General features: G+C 36.9%; 3 protein-coding genes across 6 annotated transcripts; 1 reads left to right on the top strand and 2 right to left on the bottom strand.

The window, feature by feature from the left end:
- Positions 1–4: 4 nt before the first annotated feature.
- Positions 5–3,411, bottom strand: LOC125060446 (elongation factor 1-gamma). Its single transcript, XM_047665351.1, has 8 exons — positions 3,278–3,411; positions 3,013–3,162; positions 2,861–2,927; positions 1,736–1,878; positions 1,292–1,432; positions 1,051–1,218; positions 713–852; positions 5–607 (listed from the first exon to the last, which is right to left on the bottom strand). Exons 1-8 carry the CDS (start codon positions 3,287–3,289, stop codon positions 157–159), a joined length of 1,272 nt encoding a protein of 423 aa, XP_047521307.1. The 5' UTR covers positions 3,290–3,411; the 3' UTR covers positions 5–156.
- Positions 3,412–4,627: 1,216 nt separating this feature from the next.
- LOC125060114 (calcineurin subunit B type 2) lies at positions 4,628–9,192 on the top strand. 4 transcript variants are annotated; one of them, XM_047664835.1, is made up of 5 exons: positions 4,628–4,792; positions 5,076–5,115; positions 5,331–5,366; positions 6,624–6,922; positions 7,340–9,192. In XM_047664835.1, exons 2-5 carry the CDS (start codon positions 5,097–5,099, stop codon positions 7,508–7,510), a joined length of 525 nt encoding a protein of 174 aa, XP_047520791.1. In that variant the 5' UTR covers positions 4,628–4,792; positions 5,076–5,096; the 3' UTR covers positions 7,511–9,192. The 4 variants fall into 4 exon arrangements, with proteins under 4 accessions (XP_047520791.1, XP_047520790.1, XP_047520793.1 ...); XM_047664834.1 differs by having other exon boundaries at positions 4,628–4,819; XM_047664837.1 differs by lacking the exon at positions 5,331–5,366 and having other exon boundaries at positions 4,629–4,792.
- Positions 9,193–9,243: 51 nt separating this feature from the next.
- LOC125060115 (39S ribosomal protein L14, mitochondrial) lies at positions 9,244–9,900 on the bottom strand. The gene is made up of 2 exons (XM_047664838.1): positions 9,632–9,900; positions 9,244–9,556 (listed from the first exon to the last, which is right to left on the bottom strand). Exons 1-2 carry the CDS (start codon positions 9,810–9,812, stop codon positions 9,288–9,290), a joined length of 450 nt encoding a protein of 149 aa, XP_047520794.1. The 5' UTR covers positions 9,813–9,900; the 3' UTR covers positions 9,244–9,287.
- Between the last annotated feature and the right edge of the window lie 3,337 nt (positions 9,901–13,237).

Here is a 13,237-nt window from a genome sequence, read left to right as displayed (position 1 = left end):
GGCGTAAATAGAAAACAATTTAATTTCTTACAGCTTCATACAAATGAGAATATTACTTTCGGTAATAAATGCAAAATATCATTTACAAAATGCCGCTGAGCGGCGACGGGTCGGGTGATTTCTCAATAAATACAAATACGAGGCGCCGACGCGGCCTCACTTGAAGATCTTGCCCTGGTTGAAGGCGCGGCCCTTGGAGTCCTTTCCGCTCCAGGAGAAGTAGTCGCGCACGAGGCGCTCGGTCTCGGGCGCCTTCGGGTCCAGCTTCGTCCAGGAGTAGGACTCGTAGTCGATCTGCCAGTCGGGAGACAGCGGGAAGGCCAGATCTTGGCCGCGCCACACCCACACGCCCGAGATGCTCGAGTCGTTGTCGGAGCCGAAGAGGCACACCGAGGCGAAGGCCTGCTTGCGCATCTTGTCCAGGCGCTGGAACATGCCCGTGATGAGGTTGCAGCTCATGAACACCTTGGCCAGCTCCTCGGGGTACTTGTACTCGGCGAACCAGATGGAGTAGTGCTCGGGGTCGAACTTCTCCCAGAAGTACGGAATCGACTTGGCTTCGTCCTCGTTCGAGTAGCACCTCTTGAAGTCGTCCATGTTGAAAGTTCTGAAACGGAACGAGCCGAGGCCGTTACGATCTGTCTCTGATAGAATATCACCTCAAACCTACAATTTCAAAGCGATAGAAATTATCGAATAGCTCGAAACTCACCCTTTGGGCATCGTGTCAAATGGATCTTTGGACTCCTTAGGCTTTTCATCCAACTCGTCCGGGAGCTCGGGTTCCTTCGCTTCCTTCTCTTTCTTGGGCTGTTCTTTTTTCTCCTTCTTCTCTTTCTTTCCGCCCTCTTGCTGTAATTTACGTGTCACTATGTTACTATTTTTTTAACGTAAGACTCGTTAGGAAAGTAGGACATATTTGTAAATGTGAGTTTCGATAGAGTGTATGTGTTTATACTTTTATCAGAATTAGGAGAAGACCGAATACAGAATTGTCAAGTTTAGTATAATTTAAGGCCAATTTCAATGAATAATAAATTAGGTTCCTACCTTCTTGTCCTTGGTGAGTTCCTGGTACTTCTTGGGATCGTAGACGGGGGCCGCGGCGCAGAGGCCGAGGGGCCCCACCACGGCTAGCACCTGCGGTTGCCGCGACAGCGTCGCGAACCAGCGCTGCACGTTCACCAAGGGCTCTCGCAAGCTGGGCTCTAGCACGTGCTGGAACGGAGCACGATTCGACATTGTAGGCCGTGTTGCCGTTTAATAGATAGCTCATCGAGACAAAATATACCTGGAAGGAGTGAATGAGGGTACAGAACACGATGATGTCTGCCAACGAAACTCGCTCAGTGACGAGGAAGGTGCGAGTGAGGAGGTGGTCGTCCAACACTTTGAGAGCCGCCAGGAGGTCACTCTTCGCACGCTCTACGTTCTGTAAAGAATGAACTATTGAACGACTAAGCTAGTATATTATACTGAATCCATATTTATTAAAAATTTGAAAATGATTTTTATATAAGAGAATAGAGATTTCAATTTGTTTTTCTACACTTAAAGTTATGTTACATCTAAGTATAGATCTCTGAAAAAAAATTATATAACCTCAGTTATTAAAATTCAGCGAGAAAAGCAGTTTTCTCGGCTCCGGTCTGTATTATTATTCAATAAAGTGTAAATTGAGCTTGTGTAAAGTGAGACTACAATACATCACTTCTAGATATCGTTAATTTTTAACCTGTTTGTTGAACTGCATGATGCCCAGGTAGGGGAAGACCCAGGCGCAAGAAGCAGGCAGGAGTTCACTGTCCGCCCACGATGCCCACTGGTATACTGCGGCCTGACTTTTGAGGTCAGAGCCTCGGAGGGCCTCATTTGAAACTGAAATAAATAAATAATTCTATTATAATTTAATTTTTTATTTTAGCTTCTAGTAAAAATAAACCTAAGACTGGTATTTCAAAAAAAAAATCATAAGTGCTGACACAGTGTAATAACAAATTGACAGAAAGTACTGTAAATGAGTGCAATTAAACTAGTTTTAATGAATTAGGGGTTTAACAAGTTTTTGACTTATTACTTTGACTATATATCATTTAAAATAAATGTGACAACAAACATTGTAACTAAATTCTGCACATTTAATGTGTCTAAAATTAAGAATATAACATTTCTTTTTATATAATAAATTCTCTAACAGGTAAATAACTACCTATATCATATCAAAATATATCAGAAAGAGTATAATATCTTAGTGATGCAGACATCAACTTTATAAATAAATGGATATTCCGCATCGCACCACCAGCGATTTTGAGGCTGATGTCATGACTTGACTATGCATTTAAATTTGAGAAAGGTCAGAATTAAAAAGTAAAATAGGATCTTCCAAAAAAGTTAGCGCAATCCGATCGCGCAATCCCTCATTATGAATTCATTAGAATTCATTCTAATTAGATTAAAATTCATTCATTCTTCTTCATTAGAAGCACTAGGAAAAAAAATAATTTAACAGATTCATATAGTTAACAAGTAAATCAAATTTATCGTGGGCATGTTTCTTAAATAAAGTATAATAACTGAGATAAGGAAATACTACCAATATAGTATTGCTTACTGCCTTGTCCTTCATAATGTAATTTGAATACAAGCTGCTAAACTCAAAGATGAAAAGACCTTACCTAACAGAACCTCAAAAAATAATCTAAAACGACGACACAATCAACAATAAGTTGGTCTAAATTAATTTTAGACCAACAAATGTAACCTAAATAAGGTTATGATTGGGGTACTGAGGTTATGCTATACAACACATAAGGATATTGATAAGGATATGTAAAATATAACGTATTTGAATAATTACCGTAGTAAGCGATGGCATTACTTTCAGTCAGAAGTACCTTTCCATCGGCACTTTCATACGCAGGAACCTAAAACATTACACGTCACCGTCAAAAATATTTTAGCACCAAACACTGACACTCCACTAGGCACTAAAAGATTTTAAACACTCACTTTGCCGGCCGGGAACTTTTTTAGAAATTCCTGGGACTTATTTGTTTCTCCAAATACAAAGTTCGGTGATACTTTAACATCAGCTGCGGAGTACTGTGCGGCGATCAACGCCTTATAAGCACGGAAGTTTTCCGGATAAGTGTAAAGTACCTACAACAAATAGATGTACAATGAACTGCCGACATTAAAAATCATGATTTCTTATTCATAACTTTGTATAGAACGCGTTGATCAGTAAGATTTTTAATGATATATTTCCACCTACCCCGGCCGCCATGGTTGACTTTTATGGAAAAGAGACTGTTGAAGGGGGTGAGCGCTGAGTTGTCAACTGTGTGAAATTGTCACATTTTGACATTTTACTTGTAAATTTTTAAGGGTTTGTACCTACTACATTCTTAAAACTAATCAATATAATAAAGTCAATCGAAAGGAGCGGGCCCGTCAATGATTCGAGCTGTCCTGCGTTGGATGCGATCATAGGGAAGGAGTAGGAGTGGGTACTGTGGAGCGACCTCCCAAAGGTTAGAGCAGTATTTCATGTGGGGCTGAATTTGCGTTTTATACAGGTGCAAGAAAGAATAGTACCGTTAGAAGAATGAAGTACCGTTTCACATTACTGCTCTCACCAAGCTCTTTGAAGCTAGTTTATCCTTATCTTCCAAATAAACACAGAATTGAACGTAACTTGAACGGCGAGAATATAATACAATACTGATTTTATGGTGTCATCAAATAATGCCGATACGATCTTCTAAGCGATGAACTTGTATCGACTAAATTAAGTCAACACCAGTTCACCATATAACAGAAGTCAATTTTAAGAAAGCAAGGGACAAGAACGCCCATATATCCAAAGCGAGGCGAGCAAGTCTCTTACTTATTCTACCAATATGCTCGGACTTTGCCCTGGCAATGAATATTTCGAGGGTTGTAGAGGCCGAGTTGTAGTCTTTTTTGAGTTTACTTTTGTTTGGGTCACTCACCGGGCTTGTTGTTGTTGTGATTTCAACGTGATGCCGTTTTGCAAGAGAACCAGGATTGGGACTTGCCACTAATGGGCGCTGCAGAGAAAGAAATAAAAGTTCAATTCCCTGAAAAACTACATCAGTGACAGAGTCAGCAACAGCATCAGGATCAACTCCATGAATAGTAAGAAACAAAGAACCCAATTGCTGAAGTATTATGTCAAACGTGGGGACCACCTACAAAACGAGAGCCGAGGCCGACTAAGGCGGGCACGTCAGCACAATGCTTCAAACTAGGCAATAATCCAATAATTCACCACAAACACGTGTTATTTGTCCGCATCAGAAGTAATCGTTAGGTCCAGCAGTAAAGGTTTATGACTGTCGAAATTTGGGACCAGACACAAAATCACTTTACGACGGGCGTGACCCACGGCCAAAGGAATTTATTTACCTGAGCATGATAATAGCTCACGCTTTGACCATTTCCATACAATGTTTGGCGTTATTGGGTCTCGTGATTGAGGGCACCAAAACCATAGCATATAACAGATGAGGTCACATAAAATCATACTTAAACGTATTTGATAACTTGACATTTAATGTAGTAACGCAGTATAAAACTCCGATTGTCAATGTACATGTGTCATTATCAAATTTTTCAAATCGATGCAAATTCAACAAATTGCATTCTTGAAAAAAATTACCATAGTCCATTGACCATTACTATTAAATTTAAGTACATAAGTTCTAGTTGAACGTGAAACGTGACATCATACAATCAAATCCTTTATTCTCGTCAAGCTAAAAAGGTGTAAATTTATAAATTCTTAAAAATGGTAAGTACGCATATCTGAGCAACACCTTTTACAGGATTTTTTGACAGTCTAGGACAAAAAGATATAGTAATTTACAGATGTATCTGAAGTATTACCTATTTTATACATGTTTTTTTTTAAATCTTGAATTATCATTTTCTTTTTTAATATCTAGTTACGAATAAGTTGCACCTATTTCTTGTTCTTAGTACCTCTCAAAAATGCAAATTTGTTATCACTGAAGAATGATAATATCTAAATATTTACCATTTTACAGGGAAACGAAAACTCAATCCCTATGGAACTATGTTCAAATTGTAAGTAATAATTTATTTTGCTATAAAAAGTAAAAAAACATCAGATCAAAAAAGAATTTGTGAGAGTAGTACTAATATTTGTAAAGTAATTAAAATTCATCCATGCTAAAAAGACTAGTTCGCAAGTATGGAAAACTATCGGCATGTACTATTTGCATATCCTGGGTGTTCATGGTTTGTTGTTGATGGTCCGGTAATTTGGGGTGTTGTTTCAGCTCGTGTTAACTGCATTGATTTTAAGGTGGAAAACTGTGAGTGTTGCTCACTGATGGTCATTACATTATCACGCCACAGTGCACATTACACTCAGTGTCTAGTTTCATTATCCAAAGGGCAGGTGACAACCTAGTCCCTACATATTGTAGAAAGATTTATTGACTATGAGATCTTATAGTATAGCATGATGTACATTACAAAACAAAGCTTAACACAATAGTTATAGGATTGTCTTAAGATACATTGGTACAATTTCTCAAAGTTTATATAGTATGTACTATATATAGCAAATGCAACCGATGTCCAACTTAATGTTTTAGATGTTAAATATTTACATAATTTTCTTGAATAATTTATTATTCAAAGTACATACTTAAAAAGGCTACAAATTCAATGTTACTAATTGCCAAAATTATTATCTTGATAACCTAGCCTTTCTTTTTTTGTGGGTTAAAAAAAGAAATTACTATCTACTAATTAATTGCAAACACAACTATTTAAAATTCTTATGTAGCATTAGACAGCTAGATAAACAAAATCATACAAATTCTGTGATCGTAAAATGTTACTGTTTGATACACCTAAATCAAATTGAGAATAACCATCAGTGAATTTAAGTATCTGTTTGTCTTCTAGAGAATTAGAATGATGATGGTGAATTAACACCTGCTTGAATGAGACATTTTTACTTAGAGTTTGTCCAGAGTAGGTACACATATTATGATAATCATGTCATGTAAATGTGTGGTGTGCTTTGAATGAAAAAGTGGCATAATTTCATGCATATAAACATTCCATCATCATCTTATAGAGTGTGACATATAGTTTAAATATATAGCTCGCTTTGTGCACGGGAGCATAGTATCGCTTATGTATGTTAATAATAGAATGGATGACGGACGAAAGCGCGCCGTGTTATCACGCTTCATAGATAGAACCAATTACATAGTGTATTGTTTTATCGAGGTCAAGCCGTGATACTCTAAATTTTTTCAGAAAAAGTACGTACTAAAACGTTATGCCTGAATGACAAACGAATTCTTTTATATTGTGGGTTTAATTTTAAATATTAAAAGGGTAACGAAATTTCTATCTCTCTGAACTTTAACGTAACCAAGTGAATTTGCAGGATAGATTTTTCGGGGGTTTTTTATTTACGCGAGTATCACACATTTGAAGGAAAGTACACTTATCCAATTTGAAGCAACAGTTTAAGTTATCTGGGAAGTGTATTTTCTTTGAAATGTCACGGTTACTGTTGTCTTCCTAATACTAACTGCCGGTGTGCGCAGTCGATGCGGACGAGATCCGGCGTCTGGGCAAGCGGTTTCGTAAGCTGGATTTGGACAACTCGGGCGCCTTGTCCATCGACGAGTTCATGTCGCTGCCTGAGCTGCAGCAGAACCCCTTGGTACAGCGCGTTATCGCTATTTTCGACGCCGATGGTAACGGAGAGGTGGACTTCAAAGAGTTCATCCAAGGAGTATCGCAGTTCAGCGTCAAGGGAGACAAGCTCTCGAAGTTGCGCTTCGCTTTTCGTATCTACGACATGGACAACGACGGCTTCATCTCCAACGGCGAGCTCTTTCAGGTACTTACGTCACGCTGCGGGCTAACTTTCATTACTGTAGCATCGTGCTGGCTTTGTGATGTCAAATGTGGAAATTAAATTGTTGGGATTGTAAAATATTGTATAACCTCTTCGGTATAATACTACGTATTTGCGTGAAGTTCCAGTTTTGTTGATTTTTTTTACCTTTATGAATGCATTATATTTTGATTTGATTAATTAATTGATTTGAGCGCGATGATCTACTTGGGCTACCGGTTTCCAAAATGTCACAAGTGCGTGTATCGTCTACAAATTTCTCGGAACCTATACGTAAACTGGGACCGTTTCCTAAATTGGAATATACCTGATTTATATTGAAAAGGTCAAACTGATAATGGATGCCCATTTTTTCAATTCGTTTGTACATTAAATAACATATTCGTATTCCGGGAGCAGGTGCTGAAGATGATGGTGGGCAACAATCTGAAGGACACGCAGCTGCAGCAGATCGTGGACAAGACGATTCTCTTCGCGGACAAGGACGAAGACGGCAAGATCTCGTTCGAGGAGTTCTGCTCCGTGGTCGGCAACACTGACATTCACAAAAAGATGGTGGTCGACGTCTAGACGCCTCTCGCCGCGCCTTAGCTTCATATATTTGTTCTCTTTCATTTGAAATACTCTCACTCTGAGGCTATCGCGGAGAAAAGAAGTACCAGATCCAAAGTAGATTCATGAGTATTGTGGCCTGGTACGTCTGTAGAGGCGCGACGTCGTCTCATTACATAGAGATGTAGATTAAGTACATATTTATCTCGTCCTCAAATCTCTATCGCTCTAGTTAGACACTTCTTCGATCGCGGTCCTCGCGCGCATCGCGTTATTTGTTCGGACGACTCGTATTATGATCTGAAACACTGAAGGGGTTGCAGAAAAAATTGCACCGAAGCAATGCATTTAAGTACAAAGCGGCGAGCGAGGACCCGCACGCAAACTATCACTAAATATAAGACATACATACATACATACATATTTACTTTACACTAGTTACTGTAGTCAAATCATGATATGTTTATATTTTGTTGTGGTAATTATATTGTTATTTAGTGTTTTATATTCATTTAGGTGTCGGTCGAATTAGGTAACGGCCAGCCGGAGCTCACGTCTCAGTTTATCGATTCGCTTTATATGTTCCAGATCCTGAATTGTATCAAATGAACACGTCTCCTATCAGTCCCGAGTTTCCTCAAGCGTAGATGCGGCCTTTGGGAAACTGCCCCAAGGCTGCACTCGGCTTAGAGTGAGGTGTCACTAGAGCTTTCGGGGTCTTTCATCACAAAACTGCTAACTTATAGATTACCTGCGAGTAATAACTATTACTATCGAAATGTAGAAAGAATATGAATCCCATCCGAGACCTTAAACCTGACATTTATCCTGTAAGCTCTAACGACACATCACTACCCTTTTATACTGTTAATTAAGATTTTTGTATTTTCTCTGAACCATTTGTATAATAACGTTTTAAAGTACTTAATTATAACAATAAGTTAAGCCACTCGCTGGACAGTGGACACGTTGTAAAGCTTATTGTTTGATTTCAATACTAGGTTTTTATTAACACGTCTCAATGAAGATGTATTCAATCGGCACAATTTGGTAAACTGCACTACATTTTAAAATACACACGTAATCTCTAGTCATTTAACAGCTACTATTCCTTCATTCTTTATATACATTAATTACGGCTGTTGCTTGGCAATTATAACTTCGATCAATATGATAAATAGCTTTCAGAAAATTCAAAAATCTAAAGAAAGATACCAAATTGGATTGACAACAAATAAATGTTGTAATATAATGTATAAAACTATGCAATGTGCCTTTATATTGGTGTGCTGTTACACTAAGCAATATTAACATGGCATTGAATAAGATCTGCACTCGCTGCCTCATCCTTCTTTATACTTCTATCTAATGTGTATTGTGTCCGTGTGTGTGAAGTATATCTTGTAAATAAGGCATTGTCTCTGCACTTCCTTGATGTGAGTAACAGCTTAGCATAAAACAGTGTTTGATTATTATAGAAAAACAAGATTAGAGCTCTTTCCATATTATAACATTAACAAAAAAATGTAATGAAGTCCCAGTCTTACTTTCAAGTTATCAAGAGACAATGCATAATATATATATATAATTAATTGAGTAATTAGTACAAATAATATTTTGTCTTCTCATGTTAGATAGCGTGTCCTAAGTCTGTTCTTAACTAGAACTGATTATAAGTTTTATTAAATTTTCAAATTTCATGTTTTGTTTACTTTCTTAGTGTCTAATATTGCATAAGAAAAAGTGAAAGAAAAGCTCTAACTTTTATATTAATCCTAATTAATTAACATTTACACTAAACAAAACGTGTGGCTATTCCTAGAAGTTTGGTGTAGTCTGCTCCTTTGGCATGAGTTCTTTCCTTTAGAATTGTCCGCAATATTGTTGGGATAGGAACATGAATGCGAGTGCCTAGGGGAGTCCCATTATCATCAATTAAAACAACATTGTTGCTGTCAAACTTTGGGACTTTAGTCTTCTGTGTTTGTTTCAGTCCCACAAGAATACCTTTTTTCTTTTGTCCCTTAATAGCTACTAGTACTCTATCTCCAATTAAACCAACACCTGTTAGGAACAATAAGAGCTGAGTTATAATAATTATGTATGGCATTGTAATAATATAATGAAGCAAGAACTTACGCCGTTTATTATACACACAAATAATTTTAGGAGGTTTACCCTCAGCCATTGCTCGTTTTCCGATATCTGAGTTATCCACTACCCTTAGCCTTGAGAGTAATCTTACTTCATTTAAACATTGTGAGGTGTGGAAGCTTCGCGATATATTATTACTAAAATTACATAAAAATGTTTTCAACATTTTAAAATAAAGTATTCAAATATTAATGTATGTGTGCACAGAGGTTAACAGAACCAAAATCTGATTCAGAATTCAGATTTCAGAAGATGATCAGAAGTTATTTACATAGAATATAGATACAGATAGTCATTTAGTAGAGGTAAAACGTATAAGTCAGAACACAGATCAAGCAGAAGCCAGAAGAGAAGATTTCACAAATGACAAATGACAATTGACAGTCCACACTCCACAGACAAAGCGTATATTAAAACTTATTTATGTAAGTATAGAGATCATTATCGGTTCTTGTGACAAAGTCACTTTGTCACGTGACCAAGCGTGAGCTATTGACATTCTTATAAGCTTTTTAAATCAAACCATCAAATTAAGTGTGTCGTTCATATATATTTATTAAATACAGTAAATTTGATCGACTATCGATTTTGCTATGCCCAAGTTGAACTCCAGCCCCTCTCCTTTGGACCTATTGCCCCAGCCCACCTGTGGCGGTGTGTGTTAGGTATACTAAAAGATTACACAGGCCTACAAAAAAAAATTTTTTTTTTTGGTGCAGCTCCTTTTGTATCTATAGTCGATAACGGAATTTTATCTTATCAGCTCTAGTTTAACCACTATACTTATTTTTTTTCCCCCCTTAGTCGTAAATAGTGATTATTACATTAATATCGATAAAGTTTTTGTTACTATGACAAGTACGTCCAGATGTTGTGACGATTCTGATACTTTTTGTTATGTTTATGGTCAATTCATACTGAAAGATCAGCGTAAAACGATTACAAACACTGAATCGTTTGTATTTCACTTATTTCGGTATTGAAATTCAACACCAAGATAAAGTGTGATCTGATGCACAGTCGTAAGTCTTTAAAGTTTGGAATGCCTTTGATATGTCGAGAACAAAAAACAAATATTATGGCGACTGTAACTAATAAACGGTATGACAAATATAGTGGGCATCATCAAAAAAAATCACCATAAATGGAAATACCATAAATTTCCCTCGGCATGTAGACCTATTCCTCATTCAGAAAATTTTCCAGTACCAGCTAGTGCAGCAATCTCAGAAGGATTAATCTGAAACACCTTAGTCTTCCCAAGTAGATGACGACTTTGAATACTGCGGGAAATCATCAAATCCTAACCCAATTAGTTCATCAGAGACTAAGAGCTTTCTATGGAACGTGCTGAGTTACTAGCGTCAAGATTAAATGAAAAAAAAATGCCTTTCCTCAGACGTTCGAGTTCGTACATATCGTACGAGAGAACAAAACTTATTGCAGTTCTTTTCATCTGAAGAAAATCTTTTATACTGCTGTATTGTGAGTGGTTTTCTGACATTCATGAGTTTGCCGATTTATCAGTCCAAATAATGGCGTATCTTTATTGACAGTAGTAATCGAAGTCTTAAAGCAGTTCTCCTAAAATTGGGAATGATGTTATAAATGAACCCTTGGTTTCAAGAGAAAAAATCATCCTTAACAAAAATTTCCTGGTTTAAGTACTGAAAAATAAAAGCAGGTTACTTTGATGGACCTAAAATACGTCAGTTAATAAAAGATACCACAAAATTTGAGACTTCTATGAATGATGTGGAACTGGAAATCTTTTGTAGCAGTTGTATAGAATTTCCTCAGAAATCATCGTCGTCCAAACTGGGGTTGCGACGGGGAATGGGGGAGGAGGGGGGGGGGGGTGTAGTACCTCCCACCAATTTGCGCCGGTAACAGTTATTTAAATAAGTAAAAAAAAAAATATTATTAAACCTAACCAAACCTAACCTACCCTAACCCGTTTTTTTGTATTATTTGTTTTGATATTTTTTGTTCTTCTTTTGTTTTTTTTCATATTGGGGGCTGCTCTTCCTCCGCGCCTCCGATTTTTTATATACACTCTAGGGGTAGGGCAGACAAGACCACGTGGATAGTGAGGTGCTCTGATTCGATTTTGGGTACTTTTTGGATAAAGTAAACACTTTATTCTAGTAAGAATTAAATAATATTATCTACTTAAACTCCACATCGATGTACGTTTATGTTAGTAAATTTTTACGTGATCGTGGTTATCAATGCATGTTTTTCACATTTCATATTTATGTCTTTGATTTAACTGTGTTTAATATTATATTTTATGCTTAGGTGTAAATCTTTCTTAGGGTGACCTAGAGTGACATCTATCTTGTTACTCACCAAGTGACACTTATTATATTGTTAAGTAGATGGCGCTTAAATAAATATACAATAAACGGTTTATTCTCGCCAATGAATTATCCGCATGCGTAACATATTTTGTAAGTTGTGTTAGACAAACAGTGAACAGTATGTACGAGTATTCCATAAAATATTTTTGCTATAGAAATATAGATAAATATTAGAAAAATCTAACGATTTTACACGAGTATTCTTCTTTTCGAAAGGACTTTTAATTACATATTTCGAAAGATGCACATCTTTCACAAGCAGATGTAACCAAAGTTAGGTAATTAAAATTATTATTATTTCTAAAGTTTGATTTAACCTGTACAGAGTACAGCCGGTGTATCGCCAGTGCCTCGTCTTGAGACCCTCAAGAAAAGAGGCACTCACGTCCCCATATATATATATGTATATTTTATTCAATATTTTAATAATATTGTAGTCTATTTATTAGTCGTGTCCTATGGTGTAGCGGTTCGTTGTAGGAATACTGTATATTCCAAGCACTTAATCGGTTATGATCTAGGTGTGAATGGCTGCCTGTTGTTGGAGAATGGTGATGTCTATATGTGTATGTAAATGTATGTAGTAATACTTTTAGATAGTAGGTATTCCTGTGGCGCCAGTAAGTAAAATGACGTTTGGAAATTCCACAAACGAGTGAGTGATATTTTTTTGGCCCTTGTATTGTAATCTGTTGGTTATTTATTTTAATGTAAATCTGGTCTATGGTGTATGTACGGGTATTTGCCATAAAATTAAACTGTTTCATTTTATTATTATTACGCTATTTGTAGATATTTTTTGTAAGCAGTTTATTTCTTTAATCCGGTATGGGCTACAGGTTTACCGCAAATCTATTTCTTACGCAACACGCCGGTTAGCGTTTCTCTCCCTTTCTTCTTCAGCTGAAAGCAACGGAATGCAGAAGTTTTTTGACATAAGTCTCGTGGGTCTCTTGTATATGTAGGTATTTTAAAAAAAATGTTTCTACACCTACAATATATCTTTATCATAATCATCTAACACAGCTAGGTGCTCATATATGCCTTATGACCTTTCAGAAGCGTAGCATTCCTGCTGGAAACAATTTGCATACAAAGTGCAGGATCGAAGAAGTTGATGAACGTGAGACCGATTCATTTAGATCGAATCGGAGGCCTTCTCGAAATGAAAACAACTGAGTATTATCAATTTCTCTGCTTTAGAAACTGCACCTGTCCGGCCGATACT

This window comes from Pieris napi, chromosome 21, assembly GCF_905475465.1.
Source record: "Pieris napi chromosome 21, ilPieNapi1.2, whole genome shotgun sequence".
NCBI lineage: Eukaryota > Metazoa > Arthropoda > Insecta > Lepidoptera > Pieridae > Pieris > Pieris napi.
This window is presented reverse-complemented; position numbering and strand designations above follow the sequence as displayed.

What these genes read in the sequence shown, in the direction of transcription:
- LOC125060115 (XM_047664838.1), bottom strand. Translation starts at nt 9,812, where the DNA reads ATGTTGAAAACATTTTTATGTAATTTTAGTAATAATATATCGCGAAGC. An exon ending in TTGTGTGTATAATAAACGGC is followed by an intron (nt 9,557 to 9,631) that starts GTAAGTTCTTGC and finishes TGTTCCTAACAG; the next exon opens with GTGTTGGTTTAATTGGAGAT.
- LOC125060446 (XM_047665351.1), bottom strand. An exon ending in AAAAGTTCCCGGCCGGCAAA is followed by an intron (nt 2,928 to 3,012) that starts GTGAGTGTTTAA and finishes GTAATGTTTTAG; the next exon opens with GTTCCTGCGTATGAAAGTGC. An exon ending in TTTGACACGATGCCCAAAGG is followed by an intron (nt 608 to 712) that starts GTGAGTTTCGAG and finishes GTTCCGTTTCAG; the next exon opens with AACTTTCAACATGGACGACT.
- LOC125060114 (XM_047664834.1), top strand. An exon ending in TGATTTTAAGGTGGAAAACT is followed by an intron (nt 5,367 to 6,623) that starts GTGAGTGTTGCT and finishes CGGTGTGCGCAG; the next exon opens with TCGATGCGGACGAGATCCGG. An exon ending in CCAACGGCGAGCTCTTTCAG is followed by an intron (nt 6,923 to 7,339) that starts GTACTTACGTCA and finishes TTCCGGGAGCAG; the next exon opens with GTGCTGAAGATGATGGTGGG.